This window comes from Tenrec ecaudatus, chromosome 14, assembly GCF_050624435.1.
Source record: "Tenrec ecaudatus isolate mTenEca1 chromosome 14, mTenEca1.hap1, whole genome shotgun sequence".
NCBI classification, from domain to species: Eukaryota; Metazoa; Chordata; class Mammalia; order Afrosoricida; family Tenrecidae; genus Tenrec; species Tenrec ecaudatus.
This window is the reverse complement of record NC_134543.1, coordinates 1,870,728-1,894,152: the sequence shown is the minus strand read 5'-3', so window position 1 is coordinate 1,894,152 and position 23,425 is coordinate 1,870,728. Positions and strand designations below refer to the sequence as shown.

Genomic DNA, 23,425 nt, shown 5'->3' with positions numbered 1-23,425 from the left:
CCGGAAAATGCGCTGACCCGACTGAACAGGAGGCCAGCAGGCTGCATCTGCCCAGCCCAGCTAGGAGCCAGCGGGCTCAGGCAGGTGGGAACCAAACAGGGAGCTTTCAGGGCCAGAGCAGGAGGCAGCCTCACCCCCCTCACACACACAGGTTTGGAAGCTGAGGCAAAGTCAGGCTGCTCCCAACAACTGGTTCGGGCCGCCCAGTTGGTTCCTGCAAACCAGAACAGGACTCCGTGTCTACGCCCATGCCACGGTTTCAGAGCCGTTCAGCCACATCCCAGCATGCCCCAGACAGCGTTCTTTCGTGCTTCCGAGGACCCACACTCGCTGCCTCTTAGATCACCAGGCCTTTTCTCCTGATGCCGCTGCTGGTGCCGGCCAGTCAGTGCTGACCCAGAGCAGCCCTGAAAACAGCAGCACCGGGCACTTCCTGGCCCCCAGCCACTGGGGCAGTCGCTCTCCTGGAGGGTCTTCCTTTACCCCCGACCCACTACAGCGGTGGTCCTCAGCCTTCCTAATGCCGAGACCTTTTGATACAGTTCCTCATGTCGTGGTGACCCCCAACCATAAACTTATTTTCGTTGCTGCTTCATCACTGTCATTTTGCTACTGTTAGGAATCGGACGACCCCTGTCGAAAGGTCATTTGGCCCCCCAAAGGGGTCACAACCCACAGGTTGAGAATGGCTGCGCTACAGATTCCCTCTCGGGACCTCCAGGGTCAGTTCTCCCTGGTCCTACAGTGTCTCCACGAGTCAGAATCAACTCAATAGCTGTGAGCTTGGGTTTTTGAGCTTTCTGTTTTTCCTTCAGCCAGGACTGATATGTCCCGGTGTCATGTCCTAAGGACTGCAGACCGAGTCTCACTCTCCTTTCTAAGAAGCATGCTGGCAATACTTGGTGCAAGCGGATTGGTCGGTTCTTTGTGGCAGTCCACTGTAGCAGACTCTGGCATGCAGGTGAGGGACTGGCTTGGGCTAGGCATGCTCCAGCCCGAATCTCTTGCTGCAGTTAGCCCACACGATACATCACCCTTCTCGGCACGGATGGAACCACATTTCCAGAACCTTCTTGTGCTGATGGAGCAGGCCTCAAAATGAGAAGACAGGGCTGCAGACACCCATCATGCTCAGAACCAGGAACACTGGATGGATGTGGATCGAGGCAAACCGGCCCCATCCAACCTAAAGTGAGATGCAGCGAGGACGCACATGCCCGGTCATCAGGGCCGGAGGAGCTGGTGATGGTCCCTGGGAGCCCGACACCAGGGCTGGGACTGGTGGCCCTCTTCCTCTCCTGGCTGAGCCCGGCTGCCCGCAGATGCCCAAAAGCTGACAGCTCCCCTCCCTGGTGCCCATCAGAGAGGGCCACTCAGTCACAGCTTTGGGAAGGATCACAGAGAAGCAGCACTCAGTCTTGGGGGAGCTTTGCACCCTCACCCATGAAGAACTAACCGAGCAGAGGGCAAGACTATACCCTGCGCCTGGTTTCACACACACGTGTGCACACACATGTGCACACACGTACTTGCACGCGCACACACACACAGGCGGGATCTGAGGTAATATGTATGTTCCATCTCATCTTAGACCTCTACCACTGTCCCCAGTTGTGGGCAGCGAGCACTTGGCCGGTGGTGACGGCTGAAGGGTCACCCGGGGAGAAGAAAGAGAGCTGGCCGGGTTCCCCTAAGTCCCGGGTTCCTGGCGAGCATCGGGCTGGCATCTCCACAGAGGGCGAGTCCTGCCCGGCTGAGCACATAGAGCAGGTGCCTGGGTGCCTCATCCCTCTACCTCCCCTCTTGTCCCCCTTGCACCCTTGGGTGGGGGTCTCTCCCCAGAGTTGATCTCACACAGGCCCACTCCCATGAGCCCCCTCACAGCCAGGGGATTCGGCATGCGGGAGGTTAATTCTCTTATCAAAACTGTACAAAATCCTAATTTTGCAGAGTGGCAATTTGGGGGAACAAAAAAAGAAAGGGAAAAAAAAGGAAGAAGACGACGAAAAGGCAGCAGTGGGAAGTGTTGGTTATGCAGCGCTAGACATTCCGTTCTCCAGGGATCAATTATAAAAACACTCATTCAGCGATTTCTATTCAAATGAACACCTGAAGAGGAGGCCTCGGTGGTTTTAAAAGTGTGTGGATATTACTGGATAAATGTTAGCCCAATAAAGAAGATCATCATCCACTATTTGTGTACATTTATGTTCACACTAAAAAGATCTTTGTGGAGCAGGGAGGCGGCCGCAGATTTTCCTGCGCATCGCGTTTAATCCCGGGTGCCTTAACGCTTTCGGGGCCGATGGACACACACACACACACACACACACGCACGCACACACACGAGCGTGCGCGGACGCTTTGCAGGGCAAGTTGGCCCGGCCCCCAAGAGTCAGAGGAGGACATCGCTTTGAGCAAGGCCCCACCCGAAGAGGGCAGTGGGGTCCGTCACACCCATGACCATGAGATGCCCTGCTCGGTGGTGCAGACACAGACCCGCATCAGGATTTGCGAGTCCGTGTTTGACGCCACATTTGCAGGCAGCCCAAGGTCACAGTACCCAGACGGTGCTTATTCAAAAATTCATTTGTCCTCTCTCTCTCTTCAAGGCCTGAAATAGTCCTGCCTGTGCCTACACACACCCCCTCCCTCCTTCCTGTGTTCTGAACGAGGAATGAAAAGGACAGAGGTGGGATGCATGTGTGCACGCATGCACGCACACACACACACACACACACACACACACATGCGGGTATGCGCGCGCACACACTTCCTTCCTGGGAGGCCCTGGGCCTGGGGCAGGACCCCTGCCTCTATCTGAGAAAGTGGGCCCCCGAAACCTCCCCTGCAGGCTCTTTGTGCCTCCCGGGCAAGGTTCAGCAGCAAGGGCACTGGCTGCACTAACTCAGGGTCACAAGTGTCCCCCAAATGAAGGCGCCGAGGGAGCTCCAGGCTCCAGCTGGCCATAGCAGCTGGTCTCTTACACTAAATGCCCCCAGGGATGAAGGGTGGCAGTGGCAGGACGGGCAAATGGGCACACAGAACTGGCTCCATTTTCTCTGCCCGCCCCTTTTCTGTAAACATCAGGTCTGAGAGTCATTGTGTCCTAGTTTAAAGGGGTGGGGGACAAACAGCCATGGTAGATGCTGGGGATCACCAAGGCCCCCAAGGTGAAGTCAAGTGGTCTTAGAGCCATGGGCATCCATTACCTGGAGCTTGGAGGAATAGAGATTTGGGGACCTGGAGATGGGGTCCTGTTTCCCCACCCAGGGGCAGGAAGGATACTCCAGGAGGTGGGATCTCTGGGATAAATTCCCAGAAAAACAGTTCCTACCAGGTCACTTTAGAAAGCAGACTTCTAAAGGGGTCTTTTCTGTGCCCTCCGAATCCGAGACCATTGACAGTGGCTAAGTTGGGGTACTGCATGCCCAGAGAGAGTGTCTGTCCTTATTTGAGAAAATCACTTGACCTTCCACGCTGGGTCCCCCACATCCTGGGCCCTGGAGCAAGACTGTCCACTCCTGGTCCCGTGCTGGGCCCTGCGCTACAGTCGGTCCGGTGGTCTGGCAGAGTCTGTAGCAGCAGCATGGGCATTGGTGGGAAGAGCCCATTCCAGGGAGAGCAGTGACATGTGTTGTTGACCCATCACATGTCACTGTGCATGCTACAGGTGGGGGGTTAGGGGCAGGCAGACCTCAGACCACAGCCAGCCAGCATTTTGCCCCCAATGGCCAGGCCTCTAGAAGTGTCCAGGAGACAGCTTGGCCTGGGTGCCCGGAGCAGGAGGCCACCTGCACCACTGCTACCCTGGCACCCTGGCACAAGCTCCAGGCTCCCTCCTCATAGGCGGCCAAGTCTAGGACCTTACCTCCGGGAGGGCCACAGACAGCAGCTACAGCCATGGCTAAGGCCCTGCCCTGGGCCTGGGCTTCCTCTGCACAGCAGGCAAGTTATTGCAGCCCAGCACACCCACTTCCCAGAAGAGGAAACCAAGGGCCAGAGGCTCCAGCAAAGTCACACAAGGAAAAGGGGTGGGGCCAAGTCTGGTCTCCGGAGTGGGGTTATTGCCCCTCCTGTCCCGACAGGGGTGTGCACACCACTTTCCTCTGCCTCAGAGGCAATGCACATGCCCTCACACACATATGTGCACAAGAATGTTCACACACACAAGTAGACACACACGCAGGCATGTACCCACAAGCACTCACATAAGCAAACCCTCGCACATGCAGGCACCTACTCGTACACACACGTGGGTGCACAAGCTCAGATATGTGTGTACACATATGCCCATAAGCATACAAACTTGTACATGGGCCAGTTCTCACAGACACACAACTATACACAGGGCCCTGCACACACACCTGACCATAGGCATAGCCCTAAGGGCTCTCACACACCCATACGCACACACGCACACAGTTGGCTGCAGGTACAGGTTAGGTTACGCTTGGGCTCTAACTTTCAGTCCAGGGAGCTGGCTGGCCTCGGCTCCTGGCACCCACTCACCGGCAACGCCAGTGCTGGGAGCCAGGAGGGAAGAGGAAGATTTCTTTATAACTTTTCTCAATATTCTGCTGATTGCTCGCTCACTCGCTCGCTCGCCCTCCCGCCCGGCAGCAGATGTGGGTGCTTAATGACGCATAGATGAGAAGCAGGCCTAATCCCTAAATGAACCCTCTTGGCTCAGCAGATGCAGGGGGCTACACAAACTCCAGGGAGGCCCTCTGCGCCCCCAGCTCTACAGGCCTGGAGGGAGCCAGCGGGATCCCACATGTGGGGCAAGGAAGCAGAGTGAGGGCAGGTGCCCAACAATCCAGCCCTGAAAGGCTCCTCCCTCGGGCAGCTGGCCAGGGCCTTTGGCCAGTTCCCCAAGGGGCGTGTGCCCCCACCCCAAGAGCCACCAGTAGCCACAGCCCACTGTGGCTGTGGGGTCTCCAGACCCCGTGCTCAGAGCTTCTGCCAACCCCTCAGGAGCTCCAGGAAGTTGTCCCTCCATATTCTGGCTAAGCAGGACCCCGGGGTGGGAGTGGGGGTTTCCGATGGCCAGCCACCCTGTGGGTCCCTACAGGAGTGGGGCCCGGGGCTTTTCTCCTCTGAGCTGCTGGGGGCTTGACCCTCCAGCCTGTGGCTTAGTAGCCGGCTGCTTTAACCACAGTGCCTCCAGGACTCTGTTAGCACCACCATCAGTGTGAAACTCTGGGCCCAGGGGGGCTGTGCAGGTGATGCCAGGGGCCCAGGCCCAGGTTCTGCCACTTGGCCCAGCAGAAAGTATAGCAAGTGAGCAGGCTCTGAGGTTACAAGTGGAGGACACTAGGTTGGGTGGCTGCAGATCTCTTGGCTGAAGGAGCAGGTCCTGGGAGGTCTTGTCTGGGCAAGGTCAAACCGTCAGCCCCTCTCACACACCCCAGTGGGGGCAGATGGGCAGGTTGCCCCGAGGCTCTGGCCCAACTCCCAGGAGGCCAGTCCAGGAGCTTGCCAAGTCATGTCAAACCGTGGTCAGCCCAGCTGGATGGTGAAGTTGACGGAGATGCAGGGAGCCACAGGCACTGTGGAAAGAGAATGGGAACCCCCCCAGTGTCCCCCCACCCCACCCAAGGAGCCCCCAGGTACCTGCAGTATGGCTGAGCCTCAGCTGGGAGGGGTCAGAGGGCCAGGCAAGCTGAATTTCCCCAGAGGTGGTGTGCAGCTGGGCTCAGACTTGGTTCAGACCCAAAGGGGCGACCCCTCTGTTCACGTGCAAACCTGGCTGTGCCGAGCTTGCTGGCCCAGTAACGCAGTTCAAGGGCCGGAGAGGTGCACGCTCCATTTTGGATGGACCCCCAGCCATCGCTACGGCTGCACGCAGACCCCCCAGACATGTTTGTGGTGGGCAGGGCCCCCTCAGCCTCTGCAGGACAAACGTCTGGTGGCAGGCACACTCAGTCAGGAACCCCTGGGCAGGAGCCGGGACCCCACTAGGGAGCTTCCTGGGGCTGAGTCTTCAGATGACCCAGTTCTGTGTTACAAGGTGGTTCTGGGCGGACGTAACCTCCCTCCCCGAGCCTTTCAGCCGGCCGCCAAGCCGTGCTGTGACGACCAGTTCGATGCCCATGGAGAGCCCCAGTCCTGCTCTACACCCAGAAGCCCCTTCCTTGGGGTGTCCTAGAAGAGACCATGTGCAGACCCTGCCCCAGCCCATATGGCCTCCGAGAAAGCTCAGCTCCCAAGGACCCAAGCAGCCCCATACACACCTCACCCAGCCCAGGCAGGGTGACCGGTGGACTCGTGAGGCCCCTCCTCTCTTCTGCCCACCCTCCACTCCCCCAAGCATGATGTCCTTCTCCAGGCCACCAGGGCTGGGCGCTACGCTGAACACAGTGGCCCTGGGGGGCAGGCTCCCCAAGAGATATTCTGCTCGCTCAGACTCCGGGCCGGCTTCCAGGGGGCAGGAGCGTGCGTGCCAGCAGCCCGGGCTGTCCGTCTTTCCAGAGTCTGGGAACTTGACCCTGCTCCCTGGATGCTCTCCACACCACCATGAGAATGGGGTACCACCTTTACAATAAAGGCACCTTGAAACGCCCTAAACTATGCCGGCCCCCTACTTCCACCCCCACCCAGGCTGCCTTCTGCCTCAGCCGCACTCACCAAGTGGCTCAGCCCATGTACCCCGTCCCTTCAAGTTGCAGGAGCTGGGTGGCTTGCAGGGTGGCTAAGAACGCTGGGTGGCCCCAAGGTAGTCATAAGCCCCAACAGACACTCTCCACAAAGTTCTGCGAGGGCTCTGGGCTACTGAGCTCCAGCTAGCCGAAAGAGTAAGTGACCAAAAGGTCCAGGGTGTGGGGGGGTAGGGGGATGGAAGGGGGTCCGACGGAGTAGGTTCTGCTTCGACTGCTCCCACGCTGGGGGTCCTGAGAAAAGGCTCTGACCCCCTGCCTCCCGTGTTCGTGCCTTGTACACAGTGGGGTGGGCACGGGGTGGAGAAGTGCGCCCCACATTCTTGCTCTCCTGGCCCTGGCGCTGGTCTCTCCACTTAAGTCTCGTCATCTGGATGGACGGTGGGTGGGCTGCAGCCTTAGTGGGGGCAGCAGGGCAGGCGTGGGCCCTGCCCACCTCATTGGCCAGCTGACTGTCCTCACAGCCAGTCCAGCAGCTTTGGTGGCTTCCAGAGAAGAGCTGCATCCCCCGGGGAGGGAAGGCAGTAAGTGTACTGCGTTCAGTCATGGGAAAGCCACGCTGGCCCCACCAACTAGCCTGTTCCTATGTGGCCGGCCCTGGGAGCTGTGATTCCAGACCTCAATACCCCAGAGCGGACCTAAGGATTGAGGACCCAAGTCCTTGGTAGGCTGGCCTACAGGGTGTGCAGGCAGCCCAGGTTACAGGCCTACCACCTCCCCCAGGCTGACTCCAGGCCCCCTTACCGGCTCAACCACTCCCTTGAACCCCAAGCTCAGGACCCTGGACACCACCCCCTACTCCCACAACCCCACCAGCCAGCCCTCCAAATCCCTGTCCATGTGTCCTCTCTGAGGGATGCGGAGTGGCTGGGTGAGGGGTGAATCAGGAGACACAGTCACGTGCAGGAGGTGACCAGTGGTAAGGGAGGGCCTGGGGAATGAGCAGTGTGACCCAACCATGGACTGTACCCCCCCTGCCTGCGGGCATGACGACTGACCAGCGGCTGACCAGGTGCTGCTGGCTCCGAACCACCGGCTTCAGGAGGGACAGCAGAGTGGCCAGGGGAGCATGGGGTCAGAGTAGGTCCAGCATGGCTGAGCCCAGCACTGTCAATCCCTGGGAGCAGCGCCCTTGTGGCCAGCAGTCCTTTGCGGAGTGAATTGATAGGCGGCAGAGCCATGTCTGCTTGTGACACTGCCCAGCCCAGGCCAGCCGGCCCTGTGAACCTGCACTCCCACCAAGTTGAACATTTGAATTTAGAACGTGTGCGTGTGTAGGGGGTGGGGGTGTGATTCGGCTAAATTCAGATGGAGTGGGTCTGGTGGGGGAGGCTTCACCAGTGTACTCACAAGCCTGCAATTTGCTTCCCCCCCTCAGTTGTTGGGGGACACGCTCTGCCCTCAGCACCCAGCCTGCACTCTCAGTAGCCGTACTGTATTCAGGGTCATGCTCCAAAGCCCTTGAGGCAAGGCCCACACCAGGGGTCCCAGTGGCTGGTGCTGGGCCCACAGAGGGCTGTGCGCATCTTCACTAGGCTGCCCAGCCCCGGCCACGGGCACAGGGGGAGAGGAGTCAGGAGTCATGGCAGTGCAGGGGCGTGGGGCTGCAATCCCGAGGTTGGCACTTTGAAACCAGCTGCTTCTCAGAAGAGTTAGGTCTTGGGAACCCACGGGGAGCGTAGCTATGAACTGGCACCAACTTTGAAGGCAGAGAGTGGTTTCTTAATTACCATTTAGTCAGAACGGATTCACGAATGTGCACCGACACCAACCTGGCGGCCCACTGATGCACACCCACAGCCTTTTATACAATCTAACCTAGGGGTAGGGGGCGGGGTGGGGAGAGGGGTGTGGTGTGTGTGTTGGGGATAAGACATTTATTCAAATTTCAATTAAAAAATACTTTTAGCCAACTCCTCCTGTGGTACTTTGATGTCCCCATTTTGTGACAAAAACACATTATGTGGCACCTTCCAGACACGACTCAGCAGGCACAGCACCTGTTGAACCACCTTGGAGGTGACTCGGTTGGCATTGCTGCCCAATCCCCTGTAATGTCCACGCCGTTGGAGAACGTGTCCGGCCTGGACCCCTATTCTACAGCAACTCCATGCTCAGCTCCTGGCTCAGTCACCTGACACTACTTGTTCTCCCCACCTCATTAACCACACCCACCATTGGGAGCCTTTCCAGTTGCTGCCATCAGCTGGGTCTTGGATCATGGTGTGGCGGGCAGCCCCAGGCAGGACGTCTTCCCTGGCCAGGCCGAGTTGTTGTCCCTCAGGATGATCTCAGGGCCATCGCTGGGTTAAAAGGCAGAAGATGGGAAGGAGGACCGGCATTCCGAAAGGAAAATGACACATCTTAAACATCCAGCTGTTTGGCTACTGTAATTAGGTGTCATCAGGGGGGTGGCCTCACACCAGCCAGGGCCTGGCCCTCCAGTACGAAGTCGGGCTCAACCCTGGAGTCACTGAGTCCAGCTTCCAAGAAGGGCCCACCTCCAAGGATTCCAGACAGACCCATCTTGATGAGCCCTGCGGAAAAGCAGGAAACAAGCCACGGACCCTGGCTTTTTCGATTCAGATCCACCAGCCTCTCTGCGGGAGAATGAGGATGCCTGCTCCAGGGAAGATGTTCAGCTTTGGAATCTGCTCAGAGTGGTCTTGTCTGTCCTCTGGGGTCCCTGTGAGCTGGGACGGATTGCCTCCAGGGCAGTGGTTTCCAGGGAGAGGACCCAGAGCTCCCTTAAAGAGCAGCAGACAGAGAGGGTGGGGAAAGTAGGGAAAAAAAAAGAACCACACCCCAGAGGGGAGGGGGTGTTAACGGGACCCCATAGGCTGTTGATGAGAGGGCTGTGTTTTCTTTACTAAAGTCCACAAGCACAGGGGGTTGTTTAAAAGTAGTCAGGAAATTGGTGAGACAAGGGTCAAGGCCTCACAACCCTTCCCCGTCAGGTCTGAGCACTGGCCTGCTGTAGGAGGGAAGATGGACGTGGAACCCACTGGGAGGCTGGCTTCAAACAAGTCAGAGAAGGGAAGAAACCTTTGAGCCAAAATTGTAAGACAGATGGGGGTGGTGGGTGTCCAGCACTGTGCACGGCAGCTGGACCTTAATCAAATCCCAACGCACTTTCACCAAACGAGTGTCTAGTTGGCTGTGCGACCCCTAGCCTAACAGAGGGACCCTGCTTGACCCTGTGCCAACCTCATCAACGCTGCCATGTCAAGTCCACTGTGGCAGCCACTGGGTCAACTCAAGCACGTGCTCCCCAAGGCCTGGTCCCAGCTGAGGACAGGTCCAAAGCACACAGGCCATCTTGGCTTCGGAGGGACACTGTAGCAGCACCGTGCACATAGACACCAGCCTCCCCACTCCGCCCCACCCCCCAGGCTGGGCCTTTTCTCACGCTCCCGGGTCAGTGCCACCCTCAGGTGCATCCTGGGGACTCGATGCCTCACCAAGGGCTTCACAGCTGACATACCATATGGCCCACCTCCCAGAGGCCTCTGTGCAGATTGGCGCTTGCACCCAGAGGGCCAAGAGCCGACCCAGGCTCCCCTCTGGGTCTTGCCCACACTTGGGCCCCTGGGCTCTGGGGCACTCGGGCTGGCCACCAAAGCTGTAGTCCATTTCCCCAGCGACTGCTGGTTCACTGGGGGCCTTGAAGCCCAGTACAGGGGCGTGTTTGGCAGCTGGGGGTCTTGGGCTTGGGGAGGGCCGGACGGGAGCACTCTTCCGGGCAGCTCCCCGAACCTCCGCACACGGTCCAGGCTCTCTGCTGGGGGAGGCCGTCTTGGCTGCGCAGGCTGAGCGTGCCCTCTGTCACTCACGGGGCGTGGTTCTGCCCAACTGTCTCCTCTCGACAAGCTGATCATCAATCTCTTTATTAGCAGCTCTGCTGCAGTCAGAGAAGGCAAACAAGGCCCGATTCTCCTGCCAGCTTTCTGGAACTCAGCAGAGGCGCCACGCGGTGCGAAAGTTTGGAGGAAGGGTGTCTTGCCAAGAGGCAGCCTCAGGAAGCAGCTCTCGGCCTGCTGGGTCGGCTCCTGTCTGGTACCCAGGCCCCGAGCATCCTCATCCCACTCACAGGTCCTGGGGAACGGAGGGGCCCTGAGGGGTCTGCTTGGCACTGGCAGCCCCTTCCCTCTTCCCTGACTTGGATCAAACCCTGAAGGAAGCGGGGGAGAGCCCAAAGTGAGATCTTTGCATCAGACTGGACACCTAACTTCTTTTGGGAATCTTAGAAAAATTAACAAAAAAATGTGTTTTTAGAAGGCTTAGGAAGTGATTTGATGTTTTGTTTTGTTTTTTAAGCCAGGCTGTAGCTCCAACTGCTTCTGTGGAAACAGCCAAGCCCCTGGTGAAGTCAGAACTCTCCTCGTGGTCCCAACAGAATGGTGACTCAGGGAGGTGCACCCTCAGTCTACATGCCTGGCTCTTGCTGACCACCAGGAAGTCACTGGGGCACAGAAGCCCCTCTCCCTAGGCCACTCTGGTTAGGCCGTGCCACTGCAGGGGCAGCACTGTGTTCTAGACCGCCCCTTTCTACCCCACCCAGCAGGGATTTCTCTGGTCAGCTCTGGGGCCAAAGGAAAACACATCCTTCCTGGTCACCAGAGAGCAGACTGCATGGGGCACACACAGCGCCCCACGCAGGGCGGTGGGGGGACTTGTGCCTGAGCGCTCAGTAGCAGATGGTGCCTTGAGCAGCTTTGAAAACAGTCCTGTCCTTCCTCTGCACACGACTCCGGCCTCGTGTACCAGAAACCGGGACACCTGAAGGGAGAGAGAGCAGCGGCTGTGGCGTGCACTGCATTGCTGACTTGCATACACTGTGGGGATCTAAGCCAGTGCTTGCTCTAAGTAGCCCTTCAGACTCTCCTGCACAACCTCAGGGCAGTCGTGCCCTCTGCAGTGAGAAACATGAGGCGTCTGGAACTCAGCTAGGGGAGCGATTCCAGCCTCCCAGCCTGGGAAGACCAGGACTGACCTCCAGCTCAGCTAATTCCGCCCTCTCAAGCAAAGGGCAAGGGAAAGGCACTTAAAACTCCACCCCTCAGCACCAGTGGCCCTCCTGGAATGTGGAGGCTAAGCACCTGTATCTTCAGAAAGCCAGCTCCAGAGCTAGCGCCCTCTTCACGACGTGGTGCTAACAGAGGACCCCAAGGCTGGTCATTACAGCGCCTCCAGGAGCTGACAGCTCAGCCCTCAACAGGTGCTTGCCTCTCAGGCGGAGACACCCATACTCCATGCTCGCTCGCTGAGGGATGTGCTCAGGACATGTCTTGGCCGAGAGGGTTCTGGGTGAAGAGGGGGAGGGAGGCACGCTGACCCCAGAGGTGTATCAGAGAGGCAAGCTTTAAACAGAAACGGAACATAATGCGCGATTCAGGTACTGGTTTCCCCAGTAACATTCATTTTTATTATGATTTAAACTGGCAAAAAGTATTGCAGAGACTGGTGTCGTTTTAAGTCATGAGTTGATCTATTTGCTCAAATGCACTCCTGGCGCCAGGGCTTGGTGAAGAGCCGTCCATGAGGGCTTGGTCTACAGGTTGCTGTTGCAGAGTTCCCCCGACGACAGTGACTGCAGGCCACGCCCCACCACCCAGGTGCCATCACAGCCACATAGCTCTCCGCACCACGAAGGGGGCCTTCCCCCGAGCAGCTCCGCCGGATTCCACCACACACCCTTCCCGTCACCCATCCTCCTCCTAGAGAAGCACCAAACGCCCAGGTCGGACATGGGGTGATGCTGGCCCTGTGTCCAGGTGGGTATCCATGATGACGGGGCTTGGGAAAGAGAACTCACCAGTGTCTGCACCCTCCCCCCCATAACACAACCACCACCCCTAATGTCTTGAGTCTAGCTGCCTCAATGGGTAGCCCACAGCTTGGCCCCGCCAGCTTTTAGCACAAGACCCCTCACAGCCCAGCTTGCACCCCCACTTAAATCCTCCCCACAGTGACCCTTGACAGGGCCAGAAATGATCCCTAGCGCACGCACGCACGGGCGAGGGTAGGCATGCCATGCTGGGCACTCAGGCTCTCTGGAGGAGAAAGCAGTCTCTGACTCGAGTTTCCTAAATCACAAAGTTCTAGACTGTCCCCGGGTTCCCTGAGAAGCCACAGTGCCACCTACTGGCATGGGAGAGCACGGGGCGGAGCAAGGGCTCTGATACAGGGGTAGCCGCAGGTCTGGTCTGTGCTGCAGGCCAGGCACCTACAGGTGGGACTCAACACTCCCAGGGCTCTATCCTCCACCTTAGAGATCACACCCCGGAAACAAAGGGCCCTGAACTGCGGAATGCCAGACCACCAGGCTTGCCTCTGCGTGTGGCGTGGCCAGGCCGGGAAGTCAGAACAAGAGTCCATAAGGCCCCCAGGCCCGAGCCCATGCACAGAGCCCAGTCAACGGTGGGATTGTGCTGTGTTTTTTTATTGTGTTTTCAATGGAGAAATACATCATCTGTTTACAAAATAGCTCTGGAAAAATACAAGGAGTACAGATACTATAAAACAAAGCAAACTCCAGTCATGAGACACTGCGCACACATGCGGAAGCAACAGTCTGCCCTCCAGGGATGAGAAGGGGAATGACAGTCACTACACAGGGAAGTGCCAAGTCTCCAGCCTGGCAAAACTGGGTGCAGTTACAGGGACGTTTTAATAAACTGGATGTCCCCCCAATGTGTAAACAAAACGACAAGACTACATCTGTGCCTGGCAATTTCCATCTAACTCTGAAGCTACGCAAAACACACAGACACCACGCCCCGTCACCTGCGAGCATGCCGTCCTCTCCGTGGGCAGGTGGGGCGTGGGGGGGGGGGGGGGGCAGGACCAGAGCCGGGAGTGTGGGAAGCAGAGGTGAAAAGGATGCCTGGATCACTGCATAGCTGCAGGGGAGACTGCGCTCCACCCCGGGAGTGGACTCAGAAGGTGGGGGTGGGGGACTCATTGCAGGTTAGCGTGAGGACTGCTGGGCAGAACAGAGCAGGGCTCACATGACATGCTTGTCAGGATGTCCACGCACGTGCCTGCCTTGTCCCCAGCATCATAACCCACCCCCCCACCTGCAGGACAGGCTTCCTGGAGGTGGACTTTCGGCAACTCAGTTGGGAGGGTGGGTGTCGGTTTGTCCTAATTTGTGGATCGAATGAGACAAAAAGGAGGGAGCTGACTAGACGTCAGGCGTTTGGCTAGAAATGACTTAAATGTTTCTGTGAGTAAAATGTACTGGCACATTGGGTAAGCCATTTAAAAATAAAACATAGTTTAAAATTCCCGGAAACTATGCCATGGAGACGAAGTCCTCTTGGTGGGCGGGCCGGTGGGTTCCCAGGCTGGGCCTGCGGCCAGCAGGCAGGTGACCGGGGAGCCAGGTCGGAGGTTGGTGCCACAAGCTCCCAGGGCCACTCAGTGGTTTCGGTGGAGGCTGCAGGGTGTGCTGGCGCTTGGTCAGCCCTACTTTACAAAGCGTACATGCAAGGGTTGTTTCGGGGACGACGGAAGAAAAGGTAAAAGAAGATGGAGCTGCGACAGGCTCAAAGGAAAAATCTGCTGTTTGATCGCTGATTTGTATGCACTGCAAAACCATCCTCCCAAGAAAACCAAGATATCGTTTCTTAATTAGGACCCCTCAGAGCCAAGCTACTTCCTAATTACCCCTTCAATGTCAGGCGCGGACCCCGGGCTCAGGGTTACAGCTGCACAAGGACGGAGCCGGCAGCACTCCTGCCCCTGAGGTGCAGCGTCACCACGCACAGCCGTGTCCAACATGGAGACTAATGGGAAAGAAAACTCCTCGGGAAAAATGGAAATCCATCCAGCTGACAATCTAAAATTAGTTCTACTTTCTAATAAAAAATACATAAAAGTGCATCATCAGAATAAGGAATTCTTTTGCCAGTCTGTATTGCAAATTTTCCAAACAACGCATCAAACATAAACCCAATCCAGATGTCAATTATGGACACAACTAGAACTTGAGGTGGATTTTTTGTTTTTTAAAGGCAGTAATCTTTTGAAATCATGTAACATGACTGTTGCTAACACATTAATAATAGCGCTCCTGGCTTCACATACGAACCTGGACTTCCATCCAGCACGGAGGAGCCCGGGGTTGGGGTGGGGGCACCAGCCCGCCTGCAGCCCCTTCTCAGCCCGTTGCACCTCGTCCCCTCTGCCACTCTCCTTGGTGATCCCTCCAGACAACAGGTTGAGTTGGCAGGTATTACGTATGGACCCCTGAGGTGTATTTTACCGGTTCAGTCTCAGTTTTATTGAGTTCTTGATGACAGGAATGGGGTTTGCAGGGAGAGCAGGGATATCAGACAGGTCTGTGCTGGGCGTTTTCTGTGGACAAAGCAAACACAGGGCATCATTTGGAGTGTGCACAGCAGGGACAGGTGGGGCCTGTGCGGAGAGAGGCCGCTGCGTAGAGGCCAGGGCACCGCCTGCTGTCGCTCCTGTCACCATCGGATGGTTTGTTCAACGACTCGACGTTGTCCAAGTCATTAAGAAATACGATAGGCACAGAAATATAAAAACCAAACTCTCTGCCATCATGCAGAGGGGCCCTTACACACACTCATTATTCCTAAGATACACACCGAATAATTTCTTCTTATTTCTACATTTTCCCCGTATGATTTTGAATTATTTTACACATACACATACCATCTAGTAATTTTTCTATACCTCAAATTTTTTTCAAGTGATTACAAAATATTTTATACACAAGTATATAAACTCCCAAGTAATCATTTTAAAAACAGGGTCCTCTCAGAATGACTTGTCATCTGCTTTAAAGTGTCTGAAGAGGCTTCATGTAAAAGTCAAGGAAAAGGCCACTGAAGGAAGATTTTCCTTGAACCTTCTGAAGGTCCTAGAAGCTTCCACAGCAACCGGTGCTGTGGCGCCCCCGTGTGGGAGAAGACCCAATGTTCGCCTCACTCAAGGAACAGCAGGTCTGCCAGGAACCTCCGGGTTCCAGGCACGGTGAACTTTGAGATTTCATGTACAAAAAGCAGTGATACCAGGCTAATGTTGAGGAAATGGTAAACTAAAAAACTGACTACTCTTTCTACAGTCTTCTTAACATTCAAAGTGAGAGCTTTGGTGAAAGCTTGTCAGGTTCGGGCCCTCACCTCACCCTGGCCCCCTGCTCCCCCCCCAGCCTAGGCAGCTCTCTGAGCATTCCAGGGCTGTCCCCAAGCAGCGGGCACTCAGTCAAGCACCCCGGGGCCACCGCGCTGCAGCAGCAAGGACCCATCCTTCACATCCCGTGTCCCATGATGCACTAGGCGGTTTCCTCTCTGAGAAGCCATGAATCCTCTCACTGAACGAAGTCCCTCCTCACCTCGCCTGTTGAGAAGAGGCCCTGACACCAGCTCCCCAGAGAGCGAGGTGGCAGAGCAGAGGGTATACAGCCAGCACCGCAATCCACTCCCAGCCTGGCCCACCCAGTGCTGCCCTGAGAGGCCCGGGGTCCCCCTGCAGCAGCAGCATGCCCTTCAGCCAGCACTGTAAGCAATCCAAGCACAGCAACATTGGGGGGACGCCAGCCAGCACACACTCATCTTCCAGGTGACACACGGGAAGGAGTGTGCAGGGGTGCCGTGGGAGGCATGGAGCGGAGATGCCACCAGAGCCTGGGTCAGGTGGCAAGGGAGCGGCAGGGCCAGTTGGGCGACCACTCCCTCTCCATTTGGAGGCTTCGCCATCGACATGGGGCTGGGGTGCTCCTGAGGCACTTCCAGGACAAACCAAAACCAACTTTCAACAACAATGGGTCTCATCAACTAGCGGACCAAAAAGCAAAGAGACCTGAGGCAGGTGCCAGTTAGGGGCTAAAAATCCAGGAGGCAGGTTTATTCCCTCTCCTTGTTGAAAAGTCCTCTTCGGCCTGTACCAAACAAACACTCTCTCTGAGCTCTGGGCTGGGACCCTGTGAGGGAGGGAGGGCTGGGCATTTTGTCAGCACAGAAAAGGCACGTCCCTCATGCTCCCTCTGGTTCGCTCTCCCGGCCTGCGCTGTGTGTTCAGTACCTGAGAGGCCAGCAGGGAGGTCGCCGTCTGAAGAGTCTCTGGCTGCGTCGTACTTGTCTCGGAATCAAGCTGTTCCTGTGAGACAGGGGCAGGGAGAGAGTCTGAGAGTCAGGTGACAGCCCCGCCACCCACCCACACCCAATGCTTCCTCTGCCTCCTTAACCCTTAAAGAACATGGTCAAAGTTTTGGACATTTTAAATAAACAATAATTATCAGCTCCTGATAAACTGTTGTTGCCCAGACAGGAATTAACAACCTATACACTCAAGACCAAGTTCCTGGCTACAGGAAAAGAGCAAAGCTTCTGAAGAGTTCCACTGTCCCCAAAATGGTCCCATGCCTTCCATTACAGTCTGAGCACTGCTCTGCTCTGCCCTCCCCAAATGCAGAGCTCGGGCTGCCCCCACCTGCATCCATGCCACCTGGTGCCTTCAGGACGCTCAGAGTCACAAGGCAAGACTCAGCATGTCAGCGAAGACCCACACAAACTAACACTTCAAACGGTCGCTGACAACTGAGCATGTGTGTGAGGGGCGTTGGGGAGGAGGTGTACCAGAAAGCGCTGCTCAAGTCACAGACCCCTTGGTCAACAAGGATGCCAAACTATGATCTGAGGGTTTCCCAACCAAGCCTCCATCAGGGCACTGCCATTTCATGATAAAGCCTCTGTGACCATTCTGTGTCCTTCAAGAACATGTTAGCATGGTGACCCCACAGATTCTGAGCTGACCTCTGGCCCTGAATGCCACCGACCCATCTCCCCAGCCAAGCCTGAGACAAGGGTGTGATGGGCGGCTGCAGACATGTGACCTGTGCCCTGGCACACATGCAACACGAGGACATACTGAGAGTCTCACGAGTGGGAGGGGGGTGCACACATGTGGAGTGGGCCGGGCGAAGCACAGCCTTCTGGGAGGATAGCTCGGCGCTCAAAACTTATCGTGAATTTGTCCCGAGGAAGGAGCGAGCCCATGTCGGGGCCAGCAACTGAACTCCCGCCCACACCACAGCCCAAGGGTAGCTTCCCTTTGTGAAAGGAACTACAGGTGACATGGGAAGCCTGCTGACCCAGAGACCGCCCACTTCAGACAGGCTGCCACTTCACGGCACCACAGGCTGAGGAAGGCACTGGTGGATGTGCATGGGGGACGGGGAAGAACAGACGCCCACAACATGCATGCCGACAACTCATCTCCATCTCAGGGTATAGGGTAACAATTCAGGAAAGGGGGTTTCTAGCGTCTATGCAACAGGAAAACCACACAGTTCCATTTCTGAAAAAGCCAGTGTCAGTCTTGTTACAAATTGAGTCAAATCTCTTTTACCACATCTGCCTTCTGCAAGCCCCGTTCATCCTAAAATCAAACCAGACCCGCTGGTGCCCAGCGCCCCTGCAGGATAGAGCAGAACTGGCCTTTCTGGTTGGGGACAGTGACCACACGTTTCTCCTGAGCAGCGGCCGAGCACCTGCTTCCTGGGCAGCCTAAGGGCTCGTCCCCTCATGCAGGGCTTCTCCACCACGGCGGCCACAGCAGCAGAGACAACGTGGGCAACACGGGGCGGGCCCGCACAGCGTGCATGCTGACCTGTGGCTAAGGGAGCACACCTTCACCGCCGTTTGATCGTGTGCAGGACAGTGAGCATCTTCACTTAACTCATCCTGTTTTGTTATTTTGAAGTTTAATCTCCAAAGTGAAAAACTTTGATTGTCAATCAAGCTTTAATTCACAAAGCTCTTGATTGCGCTTAAAGGGCATATGATGGTTCTAACATAGGCGACAGTGTTTCTTCGTTGTTGACGTTGCTTGGCCGTGGGGAAGCCGAGGGAGCCTCTGGTGCCTTCACAGAGCCAGGGAGGGAGGGAGAAGGAAGGAAAAGCCCCCAACCTCACCCCCAGCCACACGCAGAGGCCTGCCTCCAGCAACCAAGAATAGTGGCGCTGCATCGTGCCCAGAGTGGGTGGTGGGTGGGATGTGTATGCACCAAAGTGAACCAACATTAAAGTCTGAATGTGGCTCTATGAAAACAACACAGGGCGTCCGAGTGTCTGAAGAGGCTGAACAGCAACACCACCTGGTTGGTTCCCTAGGAGCCGTGTTTGTGCCCTACATAGAACCTGCTGCAAAGTCACCCTCACCCTAGCCTCGCGGCAGTGGGGTCACGGTCTGTGCTTGTGGCAGCAGCTGCTCTGTTCTTACAGGCCCTTCATCTTAGACACACCTTGGAGTAGCTGTGGCTCAAAGAAGTCAGTTATCTCTGGTCCTCGGCTTCAAAACTGCCCGGGAAGGCAGGTGGACAGCACTCAGCCGGCCAGGAGCAGGGGTCTCTCTCGAACTGGGTCATCCGAACTCAGCAGCTCCATGGCTGTCCATGCCAGGGACCTTCCACCAGAGTTGGCGTGTACGCCTGTGTATGCATGTGTAGGGCTGTATCCACAATCCCCAGGGACCATCCACAAGAGAAGTTGACGTGTACGCTTGTACATGCATGTGTAGGGCTGTATCCACAGTCCCCAGGGACCATCCACAAGAGAAGTTGACGTGTACGCTTGTACATGCATGTGTGGAGCTTTATCTTTCCACACTATCCAGGTGGCATCTGATTTTATTCTTCCTTTTGTTTGAGATTACCATTTACATTTGAGCATGTGATAACCATTAAGCAGATTTAAAACACAGAAAAACATGCAAATTCTCCTTTGTATACCCATTTAGGGGGTTCCTGAGGGAGCGAAACCAGTGCTTGTACCTCAAACTAAGTCCCTGTTAGCAGAGAAGACGCAGGCGTCCTCACCCTTGGCACCAGGAGCCTGGGTGGCTCATCTCGACTCTCCTCTAGATGGTCCCCGAGCATCAAGTTCCTTCTCTGTGGACCGAGGACATTCGCAGAAAGACCATCTAGGCCGCAGGCAAGGGCGCTTCCAGGTACGAAACACCTGGCACCTCAAAGCCCTGCCTGTGGCACAGTCCTGTGAGATGCCAAAAGCAGAAGCTAGACCATAGATTCCCATTACTGAGCCCACAGCCCCTTTTCAGGGGCAAAAGGAAGAAAGCCTCAGGCGCCCTGGTTACCAAACATCTGAGTTCTGGCCTGTGTGAGCCAGTCCCACCCACTCTGGGAAACACTTCTCTAGATCAGGGTCAGCAAACTTTTGAGACTGAAGAGCCGGAATCCTGCCCCTCACAGCAACTTAAAAATTATTCAAGAGCCATAAATATTTTTACAAACCAAAGCACCATGATCTGAATAAGACCCTTCAAAACCTTTTGTCAATGAAACTATGATAGATTTATTTGAATTTTCAATTCTACTTTAGTCACAAGCTCGAGAGCCAATGTTTGGAACCGTGGTCTGGACCACCGGAGACAGCACTGAACAAGCAACGTGCAGGGTGGAGGGCAGGAGAAGAGGGAAGTGGCCACGTGAAAGGCCCAAGTTCAGCCTTCTACCTGGGTCCCTGTAACCTCACCAGTGGTCACTTGGGACCCTGCACACAGGGAAGGGTAGCAGGGAGAACTCCCAACCACCGAGAGCAGGGTTCTTTGAAAGGTCCCTGCCCGAAGCGGCCAGGGGCAGCAGAGGCCACCCGGAGCCGCAGCACTGAGACCAGAGACCAACCAAACAAGGAAGCAGTCAAGGGATCATGTGACTGGGAGGCTGAGCACCAGAGAGAGACTGGCTGCTGACTGAGGAGCTGCAACAGACACGTCACGGCTTGTGCTCCTGACTTGTGGCAACCTGTCAGCACCCCCACAGTTGTGAGGGCTCCTTGGGAGTCCCGTGTGACCACTGCAACAGGTTACTGATGCCAGCAGAGAAGTAGAGGCCATGGGAGGAATGGTTGGTGACAGAATCGAATTAGTAAGAGAAACATGGCGGTGGAGCCATCTGACCTGACCACTGGCCTTGTAGCCATAGGCCTCAGGCTGGTGTGGACATGGACTAAATCTGGAGGAGGCCAATGTGGCCTCCACACCAATCCCTCAGACCCCTTTAGACAATGTAATATGAGGCCTAAGAGGCAGGCAACACTAACGCAGAGGCCTTACTTTGTTCCAGATTTGAACAAAGAAACCGCTGTACAATGAATGCTTGGGGACATCTGAGCACTGACTGGGTATAAAATGCTAGTAATAAATCGTTAATTTTGTAAGTAGAATCATTTTCTTATGCTCACGTGATTCTTCCCTTTCCTGTAAGCCTGACCATGGGGAACCTGGCACTCACTCACTGCTCTCGCAGGTTTCTGGAGGTACCAGGGAGAACAAGGTCACTGGAGCACCCCTGCCCTCAGACACCTCACAGGCCAGCACGGCGGTGACGTCACTGTGACAGAGGCAAACCTATGACACCACGCCGAACCACGGTGGGCCACTGCGATGGCTGTGAGGGACTCAAGCTACAGGTTCCCGCTTGTCTACCAGAACCAAGAGCGGGGGCTGCAGAAAAGGGCTGGAAGAACTTAGGTGACAGGGACTGGCGGAGTGCCCCGCCTCACTCCGGTGTGGGACGGAGCTCCTCATCACTGAGGGTATGAGGTGGGCAGTCAGTAGGTGACCCCTTTATTCCTGTTTGCAATCTTCTCAGTTCTCTCCACTCAGCTCAACAAAAGGCTACATCCAGGACTCCGGCACAGGACCCGTGGCCCGGCGTCTGCTGTGGTGTCTGGGAACCAGGAGACCCCACGGAAGCAGGGCATGGGCCTGTGTGCAGGTGGCTCCCATGTCTGGGGACCACATCGCCATCGTGGGTCTGGAGGGACCTGATGGCAGCACATTCGCAGGTGGCAGCAGGGACTGCCAGGACTGCCATGTGTGCCCCATCTTCCAGGAGGCAGGCCCCCAGCAGCCCTACAACAGCCGCTAGTCTGGACAGGCGGTGGGAGAACCCCGGCCTCAGTCCGCGCAGACAGGGAGAGAACAGCGAGAGAGAGGTGCACTGTTCCTCAGCCTCATTCAGCACAACTAGCAGAAGGAAGCCCACCTTACAGAGGTGCACTGCCAGGGCCTGGCTAGGTCCTCCCCTCCCACAGGACACTCGTAGCCCCATGGCCCGCTGAGTGTCACCAAAACCACCAGAGAGGATGACTCTCGGGAACAGGCAGGAAGCTCCCCCTGGTTTTCCTAAAGCCGCTGACAACTGGAACAAGGTGCTCCAGCCACTACAAAGAGGACAAGTACTTGCAGAATCTTCCTCAAAGAACCGACCAAAATGAATACAATCCCTTGGGTCCCAAAATGATCTGACTCTGGAACTTTGTTCAGTCATCCCTAAAGAACTCCCAGGAGTCCAACATTTTAACTGGGCCCCTGCAGGATTCAGGACCCAGAGACACGACACACATCACACACAACACAACACACACACTCAGGACCCAGAGACACAACACACACACACCACCACCACCACCCCGCTCTCTCTGCATCCACAGGCAGGATGAACTTTGGTCACACCAACACACACACACACACAACACGCTCAGGACCCAGGGACACAACACACACCAACACACCCACACCCACACCCACACCCACACCCGCTCTCTCTCTCTGCATCCACAGGCAGGATGAACTTTGGTCACACCAACACACACAACACGCTCAGGACACAGGGACACAACACACACCAACACCAACACACACACCCGCTCTCTCTCTGCATCCACAGGCAGGATGAACTTTGGTCCATAGAGCTCTAAAGGGCTCCCAAACCACCAATCAGCACAAAAGATGCATTGCTCCATGGCGCTACTGATGTGTGCCCCGCCAGGTCCGCCCAAGTCCCGCTCTGAGGTGAGCAGGAGGCTGGCCGGGGCAGAGCTGCTACCCCTGCACAACACATACCTCCTCTGTTTTGGTTTTCTTGGGGCTCTCTTCTTTGTGGGGGGAGGAGGTCCTCTTGACGCCTGCTATGGGGTTAGGTATTTTTGTTGCTGCATTTCCTGAAGGTCTGGGTGGCTGGTTCACCAGGCGTGTGGACGAGACCACTCTGGAGAGCGGAGGCTTTGGTGGTGGAGAAATGGCTGGCTGCACGGCAGTTTGAGGAATGCTTTCGCTCGACGTACCTGGGGGGCGGGGGGGGGGGGGGGTGCACGGGCTCGGACCTCCTGGAGCAGCCAGCCTGCCAGCAGAAGCTCCCTGCCCTTGACCACCCAGGTCAACCGCATCCACATCATACGGAGCGTTTTCAAAGAGGGGACAAAAGATAAAGCCAATTTCAAGATGCAGGACCCGCAGGCTCATGTCCTCACCCCCTGAGCCGTCGCCGGAGTTCACTGGAGGCCCAGAAACGTCAGGAGCCTGGAGGGTGGTCACAGAGGCTGCTGTCACAGCCGGAGCAGGACTGTTTCTGCTGAAAAAGAAAAAAATTCAGAGCTACTATGAAAGTCAGCATCAACAGCAGAATTACTTAAAGCGCACAGAAGTCATCTTCTACAATAAAGGCTCATTTAGCTGAGTTTTACGTCCCCTGCAGATAGTCAGAACCAGGCCATGCTTCGTTCAGTTATGCACAGGGTCCCTCAGTAAGACGGGATTGGAGGGCACTCGACAACCTCCTCTTATGAACTGAGTTTGGCTGCGACATGAACCCACCGAGGCAATGCCATCCTGTCCAATTTCACAAGGGCAAGTGCTCTGTTACCTGCACTACCCCATGGGGCTGGCAGCTGAGTGCTTCACTAATGCTCCCCCAGCCCTCCCTGCCTGAC

The 23,425-nt window shown here is 56.2% G+C and overlaps 1 protein-coding gene across 2 annotated transcripts in view; it reads right to left on the bottom strand.

Annotated features, from left to right (window-relative positions):
* Nucleotides 1–14,650: 14,650 nt before the first annotated feature.
* The window catches only part of PAPOLA (poly(A) polymerase alpha), a 50,120-nt gene continuing 41,345 nt past the window's right edge, over nucleotides 14,651–23,425 (bottom strand). Inside the window, exons 18-21 of one of the 2 annotated variants that reach the window (XM_075531475.1) lie at nucleotides 22,967–23,067; nucleotides 22,560–22,780; nucleotides 16,716–16,790; nucleotides 14,651–15,020 (exon numbers count right to left, since the gene is read on the bottom strand). In XM_075531475.1, coding sequence (XP_075387590.1) covers nucleotides 14,925–15,020; nucleotides 16,716–16,790; nucleotides 22,560–22,780; nucleotides 22,967–23,067 — 493 coding nt within the window. In that variant the 3' untranslated portion in view covers nucleotides 14,651–14,924. The remainder of the gene's footprint in view (nucleotides 15,021–16,715; nucleotides 16,791–22,559; nucleotides 22,781–22,966; nucleotides 23,068–23,425) is intronic. The other variant, XM_075531476.1, reaches the window with a different exon arrangement.